General features: G+C 35.0%; 2 protein-coding genes across 3 annotated transcripts in view; both read left to right on the top strand.

The window, feature by feature from the left end:
• LOC111510352 (dual oxidase 1) overlaps nt 1–21,901 on the top strand; it is a 49,822-nt gene that overhangs the window by 15,115 nt on the left and 12,806 nt on the right. Inside the window, exons 7-11 of the mRNA XM_074181745.1 lie at nt 2,707–2,879; nt 5,116–5,420; nt 8,647–8,778; nt 8,831–9,039; nt 12,112–12,617. Of these exons, the coding sequence (XP_074037846.1) occupies nt 2,707–2,879; nt 5,116–5,420; nt 8,647–8,778; nt 8,831–9,039; nt 12,112–12,617 (1,325 nt within the window). The remainder of the gene's footprint in view (nt 1–2,706; nt 2,880–5,115; nt 5,421–8,646; nt 8,779–8,830; nt 9,040–12,111; nt 12,618–21,901) is intronic.
• LOC141485304 (uncharacterized) lies at nt 12,780–21,723 on the top strand. Of its 2 annotated transcripts, none has more exons than XM_074181747.1 (5): nt 12,780–15,959; nt 19,275–19,773; nt 19,835–20,088; nt 20,145–20,237; nt 20,293–21,723. In XM_074181747.1, the coding sequence occupies exons 2-5, from the start codon at nt 19,283–19,285 to the stop codon at nt 20,502–20,504; spliced, it is 1,050 nt and encodes a 349-aa protein (XP_074037848.1). In that variant the 5' UTR covers nt 12,780–15,959; nt 19,275–19,282; the 3' UTR covers nt 20,505–21,723. The 2 variants fall into 2 exon arrangements, with proteins under 2 accessions (XP_074037848.1, XP_074037847.1); XM_074181746.1 differs by having other exon boundaries at nt 16,884–19,773.

Genomic DNA, 21,901 nt, shown 5'->3' with positions numbered 1-21,901 from the left:
ACGTGAAAAGTGAAAGTACATGAAACAATATTGTTATGTTTCTTTTAGAATATTTTAAGTACAAAATTAATGAAAAAAAACATTATTCTTAGTGTTTTGACAAATAAAAGAAGTTTGTACCACCAAATTTCAATTAAGTCCATCCGATTCATTGTAAGATCGCTGTCGTTTAGCTTGTCTTTTATAAAACACTTCTGGAGCATCCCTACACACAGACCAGCAGTAGTCTGCAAGCATTGCTTCATTCCAACGGCCCTGATATCTCTGTTCCATTAAGGCAATGTCTTGATGGAATCTTTCTCCATGTTCGTCACTCACAGAGACTGAGATATTTTCACATCATGTTTTAGAAGATTCCACTGTTGTAGTCTTGACCCTAACAGCTCAGCCTTTTCCTTAGACAAGCGAAGATCTCTTATAAGGTCACTCAACTCTGCTTGACTAATACTATGCGGATCACTAGACCTATCGCTTACCTCAAAATCAGGGTCATAGGATGTAGAAGGATGGGTTGCTCCTTCTAAACAGTCTTCATCACCTTCCTCTAAAATTTCATAGTTTTGGGGTGGAGAAGGGACTGGCAAATTGTCTGAGTGTGGTACAGGCCGAAGAGCAGATGGGAGATTAGGGTATTTAACCGTTCCTCTTTTCTTCATAGATAAACCTTGCTTAATGGGAGGAGTTAAGCAGAAATAACAGTCGTCTGTATGATTGGTAGGCTCACGCCAAACCATAGGTACTGCAAAAGCCATTGCCCGGTTTTTATTTTTCAGCCACTCTCGCAATATGACGGAACAAGAATTACAACATATATGAGGAGCCCATGATTTATCTTGGTCCCCAACTTTCACACCAAAATAATGTTCATAGGCTGTCTTAACGATAGGTGTCATTTTACGTTTCTGAGCCTTAAATGTTATTTCACCACATATATAGCAAAAGCTATCGACAGAATTCACACACTTTCGAGGCATTTCAGTTCAGCACTTAAATTAATTTAAAAATCAACTTCACACGATAATTTCAATAGCAACCACGTGCGTACAATTGACAAACTCACATAGGTTATGTTTACTACTTAAGAACAGCTGATGAGAGGGGTGTTATGTAAACAAACATGTGTACCAACTGTTGGTGATGAAATATTTCATTTGTTGAAAACTCAATATACATATATATAATATAATGATACTATATCTTGAAAACAAGAGCTAATATATAATTTTTATGGTCACTTTCGGTTTTAACACGTGGAAATACATTAAAATCATCTAACTTCAACCCCGAAACAAAAACTTTGTTGTGTTGTGTTACTAGCGATTGGACAATTGAGACGGGATATTTTTTTATTGTAACTATTAGATGTTAGTGAAATTTGTATTCTGAATCAAACTACTATAAAATTATTGCTCATTGTTTAGAGGTTCATCTCAGTACACCTCGAACTTCACTGTTTAAGAACTCTTTCATCTGGAGAAATGCATTTATGTGGAACGTTTTTCCAAATGAATTTAATCTCCAGCGATTTGAATCTAATGTGAATCGCTTCTTTCGCACAGGCACCGCTCTTAGAGCGATTTGAAGATTTTTCTGTGAAAAGAAATAACGCACCTTTCGTTCAAAGAAACATTGACCTTTTGGAAAACAAATACGTTCACTGGAATCAATTAGATATTCACATACATATTGAAAATACACATATCAAGAAATTCTCATATACATATCTTCAGTTCAAAGAATCACACGTTAAAAGGTAAGACCTCGTTAGTCCTTAGCTCGAACATGTTTCGACTTTTGAGAGTTGTAGTTCGTAGGGGCGACAGCTTGTTAACGAAAAAACATATTTTAATAGATTTAACAGATCTTCGGTTTATATTGAGTTGCAATTACATCCTTTGAAAAAATGGTTGGGTTTTCAATAGTGTGACCATGCATACATTTCATTGTTATTGACCAGACTCAAAAGTGATGGTGAGACATGTTTGAAGTCCTTTGCAGTAGATTAAACTCAATGCTGAGTCTGTTATGTATACATGAATTGATGACAATTAATCGAACTTGTTTTTTAAAATAAAGGGGATATCTGTCAAAAATAAGCAACTTTTTCGAATAACTTATTGTTAAACTCGATCTAAAAATGCACTTTTTCAATTTTTTTCAAGAAAAAGTTGAATTTGACAAACACTGAACGTCAGTGGGTCGCAGTTGGCCGCATCATTCTAAGTTAAATTTAAAGCACAAACAAGTGCTGAAGTTAAACTTCATTGACACTTTTCGAAAAAAAAGTTTTCCATATGGTGCGCACTTTAATGGTGACACTGTATGTTTATCGTATGTATATGTATACATATATGTGTACTTATATATGTCTGTTTAAAAAAAATCTGTCTGTTTAAAATCTGTTTATCCGTTAATCAGCTGCCGCCCCCATACGAACGACAACTCTCAGAAGTTGAGAAACTTGTGCGAGCTAAGGACTAACGAGGTCTTACCTTTTAACGTGTGATTCCTAACACGTGTATATACATTTAATGACTTGTCCTATATCATGTGTATGATCTTGAAGGATGAATAAAAATAAAAAAAAAGAAGACCACTTGATTTCTTAGATTTTTTGAAGGTCAACTTTGACTTAATGACCAACACTTCGTTAATTATACGATATAATAGTTACAAATTATCAATTCAATTTCTTTTTATTTTTAGACAAAAACGAAATTGAGGAACCTGTACAACAACTCCATAGATAAAATTGATGTTTGGATAGGAGGAATACTGGAAACTAACGATGGACCTGGTGAATTGTTCAGAACCATCATAAGAGACCAATTCAAAAGAATACGGGATGGAGACAGGTTCTGGTTCGAGAGAAACAACAGGTATGTCACATTCAGGAAGTATTAAGTTCCTCTCCGATTCTTCATCAATAAATTAAATTACCATTCGCATTGCGGATTAATATTGAATTCACCCAGTAGATTTTTTCCATTAGAGTATCTCAATCATATATCCGGTGTAGGTATATGCATTTGTGAAGTCCATGGCTTTCGATAATGAGTGTCATGAAAGGCAATCAGTCATTAATGAATTCTAAGTATTAGTTATTGCGTCATATACAGATTTTTAGTTACTTTCGAAAGCTTAGAAAACAGTTGAGAATCTAATATGATTTCAGAAAACAAGTTTGATTCAACCTATGTCTCGAAACTATCAACTTTCGAGCTGCAAGGTGTAGTTCAAGTTTTCCATAATAATTTTCATGAAAAGGAGAGATGATTTTCTTGAGAAAGGAATGTTTTGACTTTTTACTTCTCCACCTTCATGCAAAAAAATGTAGCTGTAGAATGATGTCAACGGCGATCCAAATTTGTTTAAATGACTTATAACTGGTGACGAATCATGGGTATATGGTTATGACATCGAAATCAAAGTCGAATTATCCCACTACTACCAGGAGAGCCAAGACCAATTAAAGCACGTGAAATTCTGTGAAATATCAAGCTTTTATTCACCGACCTCACGGTCATACGGTCAATAAGGAGTATCATTTTGGAGTTATGCCCGCTTGCGAGAAGCAATACGGAGAAAACGTTCGGTGTTGTGGAAATACAATTGATTACTTTTGCAACACAATAATTCCTCAGTGATCGTATTCGCCAGATTTGGGCCCTATCTACTTTTTTCTGTTCCCCAGCATGAAGGGATCAATGAAAATACGACGTTTCGTGACGATTGAGACGATAAAATACGAATTGCTGAGATAGCTCAGAAGTGCATTTCAGAACTATTTGGAACTACTTTGAAGGTGACAAAATAGAAATTGATGAATAAATAAATATGCTTTGGGAAAAATAAAAATCCATCAAATATTTTGAAGAGACCATTTAGAAACTAGTTATAACGATTCATTATTACTTTGTCATTGTTGTTTGTTCGAAGGTGATTGACAATGTTTCGTGATGAATTTCACTAGTTCGGACTTCCATTGTCTACTATATAAAATGATTTGAAATCCCTGAAACAACTAAAAAAGAAGAATTGAAAATGAGTAGCTGAAAATAACAATTATATTAACCAAAATAAACCTGAAATGAAATAATAGTGAAATCAAATTCAAGTAAAAATAGAACAATTGAATAAATAAAAATAAAGAAATGAAAAAAGAAAGAAAATAAAAATAAAAAAGGTGGAGAGATTCAAGTCACGTTAGTTCACGACGTTTCGATTGTTAGTATCTACAATCGTCTTCGGGTGATGACTGGACTGATTCCTCCGAGAGATGACTATTTACAGGTCGTTCGAGTACTTCCACTTATCCCCGCTTTCCATTTTCCGCTTCACTGGTTCCGTGGGAGATGACCGTTTTGGCGGGAGTTGGCCATTTTTCGCTTGATGATGGGTTTCCATATGTTGCGTATTTCTACGCTGGCTTGGCTGAATACGTTGTTGGGCAACATGTATGCGGCTTCCTTGAATTTTCTCCTAAACCAATGTTCCTCTCTGTGCAAGATCTCAGCTTGGGACCACTCGATGTTGTGTTGATGGGTCCAAACATGGTCAGCTATTCCTGATATGCTTGTTTTCCCTCGCTGTGTGTGTTTTTTGTGCTCGGCAATGCGAACATTCAATGGCCTCTTAGTTTCACCAATATAGAATTTTCCGCAATCACAGGGTATACGGTAAATGCAATTCTTGGAATCGCAGTCCGCGTTTGGTGGCCTGGTTTTCGTGAGGCTGCTACGGATATTGTTACCGGATCTGAAGCAGGTTCTGATGTTGTACTTGGAACCAATTCTTTTTATCCTCTCCGATAATCCTCTGATGTAGGGAAGTGCAAGCACTGGTTGTGACGGCTTCTCTTCCTTGCGAGGCTCCTGCTGTCTTCTAGCCGAAGTCTTGGCTTGTATTTTTATTGTATTTCACTATTTTATTTCATTATTATTTCATTTCAGGTTTATTTTGGTTAACATAATTGTTATTTTCAGCTACTCACTTTCAATTCTTCTTTTTTAGTTGTTTCAGGGATTTCGAATCATTTTATATAGTAGACAATGGAAGTCCGAACTGGTGAAATTTGTCATTGTTGTTAGTTAACCATTTCAAAATTTGTTTCAGCCTCTTCAGTGAACCTGAAATTGCTAGAATAAAAAGTCTGAGTATTTACGATATCCTAATGGCAGTTACGAAAATGGATCCCAATGACATTCCAATATTTCCCTTTCTGGCCCCAAAGCTTCCGGCGGATGAACCGCTCATACAAAATTGCAAACTAGTAGGAAATTCGACTGGTTTCCATTTGCCGCAATTGAACGATGAACTTTTGGCCGAAAATTGTTCCCAGCCGGGTTCCTACGATTACTTCAATAACAGCGAGGTGTCCTTTATTTTGACGTTTACGTTTTTTGGAACCTGCATACTAGGTAAATATATTCGCTAGGAAATAGACATAGAAGAGCTATGTTCATCTTCTAATGGCGCCAACTTGATTGGTGAAGAGTTAATATGAATTGATAAGTTAATTGAAAACCCAACTTATAATTTGTCACTGTAAAATTCATCAGATCTGCAGTATGCTTTGATTATTATCAGTAACTCTTTCACTGATTTTGAAAATATGAAAATTGAACCAATTCAATACTTCACTTTATGAAGTAAAATTCATATGTATGTCCTATAATGCAATGATCGTACCATTGCAGATATTAAACTCGACAAGAGTAAGATAACAATTACTTTTTCCCGTAGAAAATTCAAGTTGATTCGGTACTTCTCGTGCAGATAATGAATTTTAATTCAGTACTTTGATGTGTTCACTGAAGTTCAATTCATCATCGATATTGAAACCAATAAATTTGGAAGTATGCATTTAGAATTACCAACATCTTCCTAGATCCGTGAAAGATACTGTCTTGTGAGACAGGGGTTTTTTCTTCCTGTTGAAAGATTGCTTGCATTCAGCCTTTTCCCAAAAAGGGAAAGAAAACCGTTTCAAATAACTTTAAACGTTCAAGCCAGTCTTGAATATATCTACACAGTAGGATAAGTGGAATGACGCCTATCAGAAAACAACTACTCCCCTGGCTAATACCACGAAGGGCGTTGGATTATATCCGACAGGTGGCAGTGCAGGAGTTTTCACAGAAAATTTTCTGCATATGCAATTGGCAATACAACTGAAAGAGTTGACCTTCAATTTTGGAACGGGCACACTTGCAGACCGGTTTCAGGTTCATTAGCCACTCATAGGTACAAGATAGTGGCCATCATCGATCTAAAGTCAATGATATTCCATAATTGAAAATCGGAATTCTTTGAGAGTATTTCACTCCTCTTCCTAAGTTGGAGCGGACAACAAAACGTCACTCCATCTAGTGCACGAGGTACTAACCAACTGCATATCCGAAATGTGTCCGAAACTTTCTTATTAGTCAGTGGGATTTGCTTGAAGACTGACAGTAAACAAATCTAAAGAAATGAACTTTAAACGTTCAAGCCAGTCTCGAATATACCTACACAGTAGGTTGAATGGACCGACGCCTATCAGAAAACAACTACTTCCCTAGAAAAATCGGGCACATTTCGGATATGCAGTTGTTTAGTACCTCGTCCACTGGATGGAGGGACAGTTCAACTTGACAGTTCAATAGTTCAACTTGTCAATACTATGATAGAATTCCGATTTTCAATTATGAAATATCATTGATGTAATAACTGCCATTGCGATGGTTACCGTGAAATATCATTTCATTCATAGAGATTCGAGGTCGATCACCCGTTTCTTCGGTGTCGATATTTTTCCAGTTGAAAAAGCCACTGAATTACGTTATGATTATCGGACCTTCGAGTGTCGTTGTGGTCAGGTTCAAAGTGGAACTAGACTAAACAAATGAATACATTGCTTCCTGCCGATGATCATATGCTATGAAGGTTAAAAAAACGCTGAGATGAGGTTTTTGTGGCTAGCGTTGTTGACGCGAGGGCTTGGGAGAGTTTTTCCGGAGAGACACAAAAGGTCAGTCACCGGAACTCGTCGAGACGAGATCGGGGGTCTTATCCATCAGCCATCGAGGCTGAGGAATGTGGTCTGAATGGGGGGGAGTTATTTTTGTCTAAGCACGTGGTACGAAATTTAAGAAAACTTGGTAATGAAACCGTAAACCGGAACCTATAGTTGACCATGAACCACCCAAAATGGCGTTAAGTGAGTGTTTGTTTTTTTTCACTAACCAGTTGATATTGAGAGAGAGAGTAGTGCTGATAGTTAAGCTAGAGTACAATTAAAGTACAATTACAAAAAAAGTGGTGAAAATTTGAAGTTATACACCACTCTCCCTAAAGAAAAAAGTAAGACCGAGTTGGTGAGTTTGTAGTTATCCAACAAGCTGAATTATTAGTAAATAGCATGGTAAAATTGGCGGCATTTCCTTTGCTTCATTTTCGTTCATTTCATAGAATTTAACTTTTCCCTTTTATATAAGATTTTACACGTTGTTTTTTTTTTATTATTCTGTCCATGGAGTCATTTTTCTACTTATTATACTTTATATTTGAAACCTTGGACTTTCATTTTCTCTTGGACTGAGAAAAATACCATCCTCGTAAGGTGAGATGGAGTTAAGAGAACAAAAACAAATAGGAGACTTTTTGTTAATCTATCGAGGAGAGTATAGTGAGTAGAAACCATTTTAATTGAGATTAAAATTCAGTTCTGAAACCACATAATGTGAGAGAATATAAGTAGGTATACCAAATGATCAGATTTCAAAAAGACCGGCCTTCGTGCGATCGGCACGAACCCTGATTTTAGATCGATGAGTGCCATTATCTTGCACTGATGAGTGGCTAATGAGCCCGAAACCGGTCTGCAAGTGTGCCCGTTCCAAAATTGATGAACATTTTCTGTGAAAATTCCTGCACTGATGCCTGTCGGATATAATCCAACGCCCTTCGTGGTATTAGCCAGGGGAGTAGTTTTCTGATAGGCGTCAGTCCATTCAACCTACTGCGTAGGTATATTTGAGACTGGCTTGAACTTTTAAAGTTCATTTCTTTAGATTTGTTTACTGCCAATCTTCAAGCATAGTCTACTGACTAATAAGAAAACTTTCGTTGCTTTATAAAGATCAGACCTTCTTTGGAGTATTGTTTTCATGTACGGAGTTTCGTCCCCAAACATACTCTGACACTGCTGGATTTCACCCAGAAAAGGGCCATCCGCCATCAGCCAACAACTCTTTCATTTAGAGCACGACGTTTATGTGGAATAAACTGAGAACGTTTTCCCAAATGCATTTAGTCTCCAGCGATTCAAATCCAATGTTAATTACTACTTTCGCACAGGCACCGCTATTAGAGCGCCTTGAAGATTTTTCTGTTGTGCTTAAAAAAACATGGACTAACAAAAAAGTTTATTATGATAGAGCTGAAGATACAATCGTACAAAAAATGAGTATATTTTCTAAATGAGTACTTTTTTGATTTGACAAATGAAGTTGAACCAATATACTATATGTGTTTATTCAGAGTTTACTTATCGCATATTCGATTTTTTAACTCTTGAACTGTTCACTGTAGTAATAACTAACACCTGGATTTTGTTGATCTATTGAATATTCAAGGATACAGTCACATAATTTATTTTGACAGGTACAGCGGGTTTCGTTATCCTATTGATTAAACTGAAAGAACGGGAGATGGCACAGATCAATACAAAATTTAATCAATCAAAAAGGAAAACCCTTCAAACTGAAAGTCGTGTTCACTGGCCATCGTTCATTGGTGAGTATAAAGCACTACAAAGAGGACGAGCATATATTTATTTCAATTCTAGTTACCGAATGGGTTGGACCTAAACTTCCAGTTAGAAAAGTGATAGTGACGTTCAAGTCAGATTTGAAACAAGTGACTGTGTCTTGTTTCAATGGCACGCTTCTAAGAGCTCTGGATTTCAACAGCAGCGCAGGAACTGTGCGAGTCAAAACATATGAGATAACTGATCGACTAATGCTCATTTTGAACACGTCACACAACTATGATTTGGTAACGTACTCTTAATACTTATTGTCTCGATTTATATATAAATGGAAAAACGATAACATTTTTTTGAACCTACTTTTTGGAAAATGAAAAAAACTGTTTTGCGGCGCAGCAACTAGTTCCACTCAAATCTTTTCTACTGGCCAATTGTGTACTTTGACAAGTTATATTTAGTGGCAAAGTACTAACAGTCCATGTCTATTAGGAAAGTAGTTACTGATATTTGAAAGTACAAAAATCCATTCCTTTTTCCACTCAAAGTCGAAAATGTGAGTACAACAAAATAAAAATGGCATTTATGAAGAACTCATTTTCATTTAAGCAACAAACTTGACAAAAACTTGCTTGCAACAACATTTATATGCTTTTCAGTCTGTCCTCCCAACATCTGTTGTAGGATTTGTGAGTATATCCTCATAGAAGGCCCTCCCCACCCTTAGATTCCGTAAGATATCTGAGATTGCTCAAGTGCAAAGTACAGCTTTGTATAGTTTTTCATATCCGATAATTCCACTAAGTACTTGCATTTTGTGGGTAAACCCCTTAATTTGTTTTTCACTTGCTCGATATGTAAATCCCATCTCAAGTGTCTATCAATTGTTTTTCCTAGATATTTCAAGTGATCTTTCTCTTCTATACAGTAGTATTATCTCCAATGTCCAAGCTTGTTGACTGTCAGTTTGTTGTAATTGAACCAGTCACATACATTACTCAAGTCTTGTTCTGTTGTTTTTCCAGATCTGCCCACGTTTTTCCCTTGTAGATTATTGCCATATCATCTGCAAAACGGATGAGTTTACCTTCAGGTCGTAATGTCATTGTACTATTTATATATATATATATATATATATATATATATATATATATATATATATATATATATATATATATATGGTGAGTAATAAAAGTCCAAGTACCGTACCCTGTGGGACACCATAAGTGACAGTCCTTGAATCCCTCTATATTCCGTCAATTTCAACTACTTGTTTTCGATCAGCAATTGGTGTGTAGTTTATCTTAGGCCGTAGAAGTAGAGAGTTTTTGTAGTAATCTCTCGTAGCATACAGTATCGAATTCTTTCTATAGATCTGCAAAAATGCCTGTTAGAGGGATCTTCTTATCTAATACTTTGTAGATTTTTGAAGTCAGCATTAGCACCTTCTGTATTTCATCAATATTTGTATCGATTTCTTTGTATTTCACTAGTTCGGACTTCCATTGTCTAATATATAAAATGATTTGAAATCCATGAAACAACTAAAAAAGAAGAATTGAAAGTGAGTAGCTGAAAATAACAATTATGTTAACCAAAATAAACCTGAAATGAAATAATAATGAAATAAAATAGTGGAATACAATAGAGGAGGAAATGCACAACGAATTGCCATTCTTAGACGTTTTGGTGAAGAGGACCGACACTAAGTGGGAAACATCTGTATACCGAAAACCCACTCATACGGGACAATATCTGAACCACCAATCCAACCACCATCAATCGACTAAAAAAGAAATCATCAAGACTTTATCAGACCGTGCTTTCTGGCTCTGTAATACAAAGGAAAGCCTTATCAAAAATGATCTTCAACGGAATGGCTACTCCAAAGCGATGGTGAAAAGACGATTGGCTGAAAGACAACAGGAGCCTTGCAAGGAAGAGATGCCGTCACAACCAGTGCTTGCACTTTCCTACATCAGAGGATTATCGGAGAGGATAGGAAGAATTGGTTCCAAGTACAACATCAGAACCTGCTTCAGATCCGGTAACACTATCCGTAGCAGCCTCATGAAAACCAGGCCACCAAACGTGGACTGCGATTCCAAGAATTGCATTTACCGGATACTCTGTGAGTGGGGAGAATCCTATATTGGTGAAATTAAGAGGCCATTGAATGTTCGCATTGCCGAGCACAAGAAACACACACACCGAGGGGAAACCAGCAAGTGAGGAATAGCATACCATGTTTGGACTCAACACAACATCGAGTGGTCCCAAGCTGAGATCATACACAGAGAGGAACATTGGTTTACGATAAAATTCAAGAAAGCCGCATACATGCTGTCCAACAACGTATTCAGCCAAGCTAGCGTAGAGATACGTAACATATGGAAACCCATCATCTAGCGAAAAATGGCTAACTCCCGCCAAACGGTCATCTCCAACTGAATCAGTGAAGCGGAAAAAATGGAAAGCGGGGATAAGTGAAAGTACTCAAACGATCCATAAATAGTCATCTCTCGGAGGAATCAGTCCAATCCCAGTAAACCCGGAAAAGACTCAGGCGATAACCATGGGAAGATTACTATCTTCTCCGGCCAGAAAAGTGAGAATCTCTGGAAGGGAGATTGACTGGCAAGCGCGGGTAAAGTACCTTGGCCTTTTGATAAACCGTAGGCTCACTTGGAACCCGCACATTATGTACGTCAAATCTAAAATCGAGGGTCGGATAGCCAGTCTGTACCCTCTGATCAACAGAAAATCAAAGATGAGTATGAAAAACAAAATCACGATCTATAACACGATGTTCAAGCCTGTCATCATGTACGCTTCAGGCGTCTGGAGACAAGCGGCTCCGTCCAACATTACCATTTTGGAAAGGACTGCCATTCGGCAGTCCATTCAGTCGAGGAATGAGAGAGTTTTCGAAAAGACGGAAACTCTAGAAAACCCGTTAGTTAGGGAAGCCACAGATTATGCTGTGGCTCCCGGTATAGAAGGCCCCGACACTCTGTCGAATGAGGCCTTCATGTCCCCCGTTAACGGATGAATAACTTTTCCATCCATCCCACCCCAGCCAGGAAGGGGTATCCCGTGAAGGGCGGCACTGATGTCTAAGGACTTCATGCCGTCACCAATCAGTCATGAACCCATTGGTCCCTCTCAAGACCAACAATCAGCCAAAAGGGTAGGGGAGCTGGTCTCCAAACCTGGAGACAATGACAATATATTAGACAATGGAAATCCGAACTAGTGAAATTCATCATGAAACATTGTCAATCACCTTCAAACAAACGCTTTCGTTGTATGTTATACGTGTATAAGTAGCATTAACGAAAACTCCAATTTTTTCATTCCAGGTCCTTCAATTCGAATCGGAATTCCTCAGGAACAACTTTTTGTTGGAGTTTGATAACAATTTCGTTAAAAATAACATTGTAGAACAACGGCAGATCAGCATGACTTGGTCCATGGCCCAAAAAGCAGTGATTACTAGAGAGAGTCGTCAGTCCAGACTTGAAATGTTTTTCAGAGTCGTATTCGCCCAAGCGTTCAAAATCAAACATTCAAATACAGAGATACTGAAAGTGGATGAATACGTTGCCAAAGAGGTGATCGATACCGAACTAACGATTACAGAATTTGCTGATTCGTTGAGTATGACCCCTAACAACGAATTCGTTAAAAGAATGTTCGCCCTGATCGACAAAGATAGAAACGGGTTCATATCTTTCAGAGAATTCGTGGATTTGATTATAATTTTTGCCGATGGGACGGAAGAACAAAAGGCAAAGTTGCTCTTTGATATGTACGATATCGATGGTATCGGCAGTTTGAAACAGGATGACTTTGTAACCATGATAAAGTGAGTTGAATGATTTGACGAAAAAAAATACAGCAAAATAATTTCTCATGATATCAAATTTTGGGTCACGATATATCTTGTATATATATATATATATATATATATATATATATATATATATATATATATATATATATATATATAAATATATATATATATATATATATATACGTATAAACCCCCATTACGAAGCCCAAAACGCTACATACGTCCGATTATACCAAGCCTGATACACTTTTGTGAAGCCCGGTCTAGGGCTTCGTAAAAATTCACGTGTATATCGTTTTTATTCGGTTAGAAAAGGGTAGGGCACCTCATTGACGAAATATAGCCTGGGCTTCGTAATGACGGAAAACATCTCAAGATATACACCTTTAGTTCTCGCGGACTCAGGTAGGGGGCGCGTTAGTTGATCTGTATAAAATTATATATACTGTGCAGATTTTCCTCGGTTCATAAGAGTCCCATTAGATCTCACGCATTATACAAAGCCCGTATATTTGGCATCAATGTGAAATGAACGTTTTGTTTTGTATCACAATTCAGACGTTAGATAGACAAAACTCCGAATTTTTAGTATTCACATTTTGTTATGCTACACTGAGCTGGATAACTAATAGTATACTAAAATTCTGAGAAGAAGAAGAATCACTCACTCATCTCCGAATATAACTATAAGGGTTGTTGTTTGTTGCAACCTAAAAAATTGAAAATTAGTCGATTTTTACGATATTGGAATTGTTTTCAGATATTTACAGGCCAGATGCTCACAGAGTTTTATTATTTTTTCAACCTAACTTTTCTGTTTTTTTTACTAAGAAAAAGCTGAATTTTAATATATAGAAGATATTTCATCAATTTTGAGCGCATATTCATGGCATTATTTTAGGGAACGCTAATGATAATATGTTAAAAGGTAGGACGGTGTTAATCTTTGGAAGGCATGAATTTTGACTTTTGAGGTTTGTCAAACTTATACGACTTGAAGATCGTCAAATTTAATTAACTTTCGATTTTTGTAAAAGTCATTTTTTTAGCTATCACCCTTTATAATTTCACTATAAAAGAGTTTGTTAAGTATTGATGTAGGCAAAAAACTTTTTTTTTTGAACAAGTTTACTACTTTCTCCATGGAATGCAGTATCCTTCTAAAATATTAGATGAAGCCTGATCAATTAGGAGGTACGGGTATATGTATATAATTATGTATAATGTGCAGAGTTCACGAGGTCTATAGGATTCCCGCAATATTTCGTGCATTATACAAAGCCCAAAGCAAAAGGTAACGAGTTATTTTGTGTTTGTCTACAGTTTTCATGAATTGTAAAATTCTTCGATTTTAGGTTTTTTATCACTTGAAAAAAATGCATGAGTGATTAAAAAACATATTATAATATTGTGATACCATACTTCACTAGAATATTTTTTTTAAAGTCTTGGTTAGAAAATTTTCGTTTACTATAGGAGGAAAAAATTGACGTATTACTTCGAAACCTGAAAAAATATATCTGAAACTTTAGTAATGTCATAAAAGCTACGAATTGCACATCTGCTTACAGGACCTGATAGTGTGGATTAACCATATATTACGTATAGCTTCTTCCAAGCTTAGCAATATCTAGATTTCTCCATTTATTTCTGCACCTGACGGCGCAGACGAGAAGGGCACTAGAGAGCCATTGATCATCCATGCAACACAATCTGTTTTCATTTTCACCAACTTGCTAGGCAAATAAATTGAGTGTTATGAGTGTCATTGGAAATTTCAGCATCTTTGAGTTGTGCTGAAAGGCAGATAACCTATTTAACTCTCCCTCTCCGACGAAATCTATATTTATATTGTGAATTCAGATTTCTTAACAACATTTCAGCAGGAATCCACAAAAATACAGTATAATTCATTTTGTATATTAACTATAAGGCTCAATAATATATCCGCGGTCTAAACGGTGACTGACTTTGGAATCAGTACCATAAAAATACCTCAAAACAATCCCGAAATTGTGGTAATAGATTCACTTTTATTTGTTTGTGATTGAAAGGGTTTCTCAAAAGAATACTCCTGTAATTTCACTCGTAGAAAATTGGTTCAAGGGAATGAATCAAGAAAAGTGTTCTTTTGGGTCCGAACAATAAGTGTATCAAGCTTCGTACCCACTTTAGTGGCACCGGTAATTGTATATAATTATATACAGTATGGACATTTCTTGCGGTTTATAGGAATCCCACAATGCTTCGTGCATTATACGAAGCCCATCCGGCGGCAAGAATTGATAATTTTTCTGTACTTTACTCGTAACGTGCCTCGGGCTTCTCAGTGCATTTCGAGACAATAAAAGTATTTCTTGTGTTGAGGTTAATCGTTCAATTGACATAATGTCTTGCACTAGAGGAGCAAAAATGTTGAAAATGGTGTTGGATAACAATAATGCAGGTAAGTTCGATTCTCAATTATAATTTTGTGAAATTAGAGCATTTGTATTATGAACATTTGTCACAATTCTTTTTTGTTTCGTTGACTAATCTTCTCATCAAACTTACTTTTTTTTTGAACACGAGAAAATAGTTGTTATTTAGAGAATATCGTAGAAAACACCAGAGTAGAGGAGATAGGAATCCATGTTATTCTGAAAATTTCTAAACTGATACCCAAGCTTTATACTAACAATACATTTGTGGGTAATTTCAGAACCGTTCTGAACATGGTATTTTTTAATTCGATGAACGAACTCATTCCAAATGAAAAATGTATATCCGGAAATGATCCCTTCCTGATATACGGGGCTGTACAGAGCTACAAATAGAAATTTGCCCTTCTGTTGATTATTTTGAAATTTTTTAATTTTTTTGGTGATACTTCACTTGAGTTTTTGGTAAGATCTAGTTCCTCATAGGGATTTGTTCAGTCCGGTATTTGCAACCATTGTCTTCAACAATAATTGTTTGAGAGAGATAATTTGGAACCACATCAACATTGAATTTATAACTTTCATGAATCACGATTTCTGTGTTTCATGGCTCTAGAACATATATTTTTTGACGAATAGTCAAAAATTACCTTTTCAAAAATTACATTCCGAATCAATATTTCGAGATTTTTTAGTTCATTAAACATTTCCGTCATCAGTTTGATATTTTTCAGATGCTGGAAAAACAGAAAACAAAAGTAATAGTGAATCTGACTTAGACTCAGAACAAGAAAGAATTTCCCAAGAAATGGAAGAATTTATCGATTTTGAAAGTTCTGGTTCAGAATACATTCCTCGATCAACTTCGTACAGCTCCAGTTGCAATTATATTAATAGTTCGGGTGAAACTTCAGATGCCAGAACTAGCTTTGAAGTAAGTATAAGTGTATCTTCCATGTTTACATTAGATTAGGAAAAACTAAAAAACAGAAAAAACGGCAAAAAATCAAAAAATCTGAGTGAAGCTTTTCTCAATAATATCAAATGATTAGTAAAATATGTAATTCATTGGTTAATAAAATTCAAAATAATGAACATCAAACTATAACAATGAGAGTTATTTCTTTAGTTGACAACATATTTACATGTTAGTAGGCTTGAAGGTTATATTTTTTTCAATTCAAACTTGGAAAGTTTTTATGATATTTTGCTTAATGAACAAGTATCCGAGTTTTCTAAAAAATTTCAACATTATAACTTATCGACAAATATTCAAAGTTTCTTATTTTACGTTATTTTTTTTTTTTACTTTTTCTTACTGTTTTCATTAATTCACCTTGAATTTGAGATGAGCTGACCAACATATGAAAAATTTTAATTAAGATCATAAGTCATCTTTCGGTACTATTTTTCAAATTTAAATTGTTTTCTGCTTTTTATTAATATATGTACAGAGTCCACCGCGATGACAGTTGGTTAATCGTGTTTTGAGAAATAATTAGATTCATATCCTGAAAATTTACAAATATAGGTTTTTTAATAGCGTATACGCAGAGCATGCAACAAGTAAGAAGAACATGGATAGAAAAGTTTCACAAACACCCTAAATGCCGATTAAATCAGTCGTTCTGTAAAAAATTATTTGATGAAGAGACTTAATAAATACCTGGAAAATAATGGAAATGTCTTCGAACAAATTTTGAAATAGTTTTTATATTTTGTGTCAAGAGGCAGTGCAACATTTTTGAATTTAGGATTGCTCATGAAACTTTTAGATTAAACATTTTTCGAAAATCCAGCTTTGATTATCTCTGAGAATTATCGTTATTGTGAAATTCAAATTTATACTTTCATTCAGAATTATAAAATCACGGATTTGGCAGCTTATATAGAGGGTGACATCATAAACCCAAAATCAACCAGTAATGTAATGTCATTTCAATCACAACTAACAACACTACCACCTTCGAAAGACCCACCACCTGGAGTGCGACCTTCGATCGAATCACTCCTGGTAGAACCAACTTCGGTGGTACTAACTCCAATATTGGCAAGTATTTTTTCAATTTATGTAGATATATGTATATTATCTTGATTCAGTAACAGTACTAAGTGGAAATGTTGATAGCAGGCTAACACACGGTCGTCTATTTCACTGATACTGAAGATCATTCACAGAAGATCGTCGTTGACGGGATGTCACCATGAATATATCGATATTTATTGATATCTTGAATTTATTTTTTGTAGGACTCATTTTTCTTCAAATGGTTCAGTTGTTTCTTAGAATTCATTACACTCAAAATCTGTTGATTTTTTTCACACAATCATTCAATGCCTGCAATAATTAATCAACCAAGTACCTTATTTCAATAGAATATCACATATATATTCATGAAGAATCAAGAAAACTTGAAAACTGCCCTTATAATGTTTATATGTTACTAATATTTATTACAGTAAGCCCCAAACGTAATGGCAAGCCCGTCCTCATGCGCACAAACTCATTTTCAGTATAACCCCCACTACAACCCTTGTAAAACATACAAATGCTCTGTACAGAGGCTTAATTATCATTACTTGTCCTCCAATGCTGTTGGCGTTTGGCATTGTCTGAATAATTTGTGTTGTTTCTGAAAAAAATTTGTCATCGCCTAATAGTCATCAGGAGTGTATCATTATATAACATTTTACTGAACTGTACTACTACCTATAATACTAAATGAAATATGAAAAGAAATCACGGAAAAGTCATGTTCCATTTTCCATTTGCTATCCTTATTAATACTAATTATAGGTACGACACTGGCTGGCAAGGGGCTTATCGTAAGTTAGTTGGGTGAGTCTATACCTGCGTGATTGCCCGCCATCACGTTTGGCGCTTGCTATAGTTCCATGCTGAAAAGTATTTGGTCAAATATAATGAAAATTGCTATAAATCGTGGTTTATAAATATTTCCCACTTGTTTTCATAAATAACATCTAAATTAAATTTCATTCAATAGATCGTGTTTGTTTTTTCATTCAATAATACTCAATTCCAACTCACCATACGATCTGTACTTTTCAAAATTAAATGGAAATTACAGTATTTGTGAATCACACTTCTTGTATTTCTCACTCGTTACTTTAAATTTAGGATAGTAAATCATACTATGAAAAAAAGAGATCGGCTAGAGAGAGACCTACAATCTGCCCTATATGTTATGAGGATGTCCCAACTCACTTTCCAAGACATCTTCTAAGACGACATAAAAATAATGAAGAAGTCATTGCAATACAAAATTTGAAACCAGGAAGTAAAGAAAGGCTAGCTCTCGTAAGGTCGTTGCGAAAACAGGGGTATTTTATATGAATACTGAAAAAAACGTTCTTCAACCAGTGAGGTCTTCAAAAAATCCAAACACTGAATATTTTGCTTGTACCTACTGCTTGGGTCATTACTCAAAAAAACTTTTATACAAGCATGTTAAGGTATGCGATAATAAGCCAAGTGATGTGGTAAATGCTGGCAAAAACTGTTTAAGTCGTTCACAAACTCTTACGGCAACTGCAATGTCAAAAAATCATGAATTCTTGAAATCATCAAGAATAAAAGATGAAATCTTCATTATAATGCGTCCTGATGATATAAGTCTAGTAGCTAAAAACGATCCATTAATATGTTTATATGGGGAAGCCCTATTGAATAAGCATAAAAGAAAACAAATAGCAATTGTTATTTCAAACAAAATGAGAGAGATGGGTAGACTACTCATTGCCTTGAAAATGATAAAAATTGACAGTATCGGTTTGTTTGATACACTGAAACCCGAAAATTTTCAGTCATTCGTATCAGCTACAAAGGTGATTAGTGGCTATAAGCCGAATGACAAAAGTTTTGTTGCACCGTCGCTTGCCATGCATATGGGAACGAATCTGAAGTTTGTATGCAATATAGCGCTAAAAATAGTTCTGGAAAACAGAAAAATTCCTAAAATTCAATGGACTGATAGACAACAGAAAAAAACTGAAATCAAAGATTTCAAGAAACTAATTGAAGGACATTGGTGTAATGAGATATCGAGTCTGGCACTTAAAGCCCTGAAGGAGAAACATTGGGAAAAGCCAATTCAATTACCATTAAACAGTGGCATTCAATTAATCAACAAGTATATTAACCAACATGCAGAAGACGCTTATATTGAACTTACTCACAGTCGAAATGTTGTGAATAATTTCAAAAAATTGACTGAGTGTGTTTTTGCAGAAACGATAATGTTCAATCGAAAACGTATTGGAGAAATCCAATACTTGACTATACAGACTTACAATCTAAATACGGATACTATTAATCAAGAGTCTTTCATGGATTCCCTCACCAAAGTGGAACAATTGATAAGCAAACGATTCAAGAGAGTTGTTGCTGGTGGAAAAGGATCCAAACCGGTTCCTATATTGTTCTTAAGGAAACTTCAAAAATATATTGATTGTATTTTGAGCTTTAGGAGGGAATTTGATATTGTACCAGAAACAAACCCATATCTTTTTGCGAATCCTGCTTCTGTGGATCGCTGGATGTCAGGAGCCAGTATCTTGAGGAAATTTGCACAAAAATCTGGCGCAAAAGAGCCATCCCTTCTGACGTCCACGAAATTCAGGAAACATATAGCCACTACCTTTCAATTAATGAGTATGGAAGAAAACGAAATGGAACAAATTGCGACATTTATGGGTCATACCAAAAAGACCCATCTAGAATTTTATAGGTATGATGTGAAATTTCCAAATCACATTTTATTTTTATTATAACATTATGAGATTTTTCAGGCTTCCCCAAGATATATATCAAACTGCAAAAGTAGCTAAAATTCTCCTTCTTCTGGAAAAAGGCAAAGGCAAAGAATTCAAAGGAAGAAGTTTAAATGATATTGAACTAGATTCTGATGTGTATTATACTACCGACTCGGAAAGAGAAAAGGAAGAAAGTGATAATGTTCTTTCAGAAAAAATATTGAATAAAATTACCAAGAGGACAAGACGAAATCATAATTCTAGTGAGGGTGACATGGTTAACAATAATGGTATGCGTTTTTATCATTTATCATGGTTCAACATCATTTTTTCATAATTTTTATAGTGCAAAAAAATATAAAACTTCAGCCATTACAATCTGAATGTAATTCCAATGATAGTTCGGACGAAGAGCAATGCGCAGTTTCCAGAAAGAAGTGTATGTAACTTTAATTAACCGATACATTTAATCATTAATATCTATACATTTTCAGTGAAAAAGACAGTAGCCGGAAGAAGAACGAAATGGAGTGAAAGAGAGAAAAAAATTGTTATGGAATATTTCAAAGAGCATGTAAGGAATAAAAAAGCACCAAAAAAACATGAATGCACTGAATTCCTTTCTGAAAATAAGAATATATTCACAGACAAAAACTGGGTGCAAATCAAAACATTCGTTTATAATTGCTACCGCACAAAGAAATAGAATATTTCAGTTTTTATACAGTTTACTTTAATATTTTATTTTTTTTTATATATTTTTGCATTTCATATACACTCCAACATTTTTAATTTTATGTTTAATGTTATTCAACTGTTTCACGGTTAATAAACAACATTTTCCAAGATTGTGTTTCATTATTTTCCATAATTTATCTTAAATTTGAATATTTCACAACATATAATTAAAGACTTATGATGCACTGTTTGGAACCTTTGGTGTAGTAATGAATATTAGTGGAGTTTTTTCCCCAACACCAAATCGTTATTTTTAACACCTCGACACGTGTTTCGATCATCAAGTGATCATCTTCAAAAAGGAAGATTAAAACTGAGTTTTAATCTTCGAGTCTTTTGAAAAATAATTTTTGGGAGATGAATCAAAAACTATAATAATACAATTCATCATAATGAAAATAAACCACAAGAAAAATACTTTTGTATAATATGGTTACACCCTACCGACAGATATTGGCAAAATGGTAAAAAAAAAATTTTTATCAAATTGTCTTCAAAAATTGAACTCAAACACAAAAAGTATGTTTCCTCAACTGTGTGCAAATAAAATTCCTTGAATGAATGCAAGTTGCAGATTGTCAAAGATATAAAAACTCCCAATTTTCCAAATTGAGAACAGGAATTACTTTTACTCAGCTACAAGGTAAACATACTTCATACTTCAATCAAAGTGTTAATTTTTTATCCTGAAGAAGGCAAAACGTACGGCAAATGAAAGTATTTTTAGTTTGCCTTAAAATAAATCATATGGAAGTTTCCTATCATACCTATGAATCGAAGATATAATTTGATCTGAGATAATATGTACTTTATCTGAGGAGTACCGTCGAAACCCTTGACTAATTTGACAATTTACCTCTTCCCATCGACCGTCAACAATAAACTTTAAATCTCCTATTTCAAATATTATATCCACTTTTGTCATACCTACGACCAAATATCTTGGCAACACCGTAGGGGCTTGGTTATATCTTCAAAATATATACTTATATACAATGGGGCTTTGTATAAGCGAATGAATATCAATGGATTCGTAATATACGTAGAATATATTCAGCGAATATATTTCTTATATACACCCGCCAACCTTCCTCTCAACCCGGGCTTCGACTGACCCTCGGCATATAGCGGGCTTGGTATCATGCGTCAGATGCGTATATATATATATATATATATATATATATATATATATATATGACCAATAGTCTAAATATATTATATAATGATAACACTTCCAAAATACAAATCATGAAATTATAAAACAACAACAACGACTTCATTGATTCCAGTGGCGCATTTGCTCTTTCAGTATTGATTTTGCTATTGTTTTGCTCACGAAGAGTATTCAACAAGAACCCCAAGAAT

Source organism: Leptinotarsa decemlineata, unplaced genomic scaffold (genome assembly GCF_025532065.1).
Source record: "Leptinotarsa decemlineata unplaced genomic scaffold, Ldec_3_MD MMD2_tig00026314_RagTag_RagTag, whole genome shotgun sequence".
Taxonomy (NCBI): Eukaryota; Metazoa; Arthropoda; class Insecta; order Coleoptera; family Chrysomelidae; genus Leptinotarsa; species Leptinotarsa decemlineata.
Note: the sequence above shows the minus strand (reverse complement) of the source record. Positions and strands in the feature narration are given on the sequence as shown.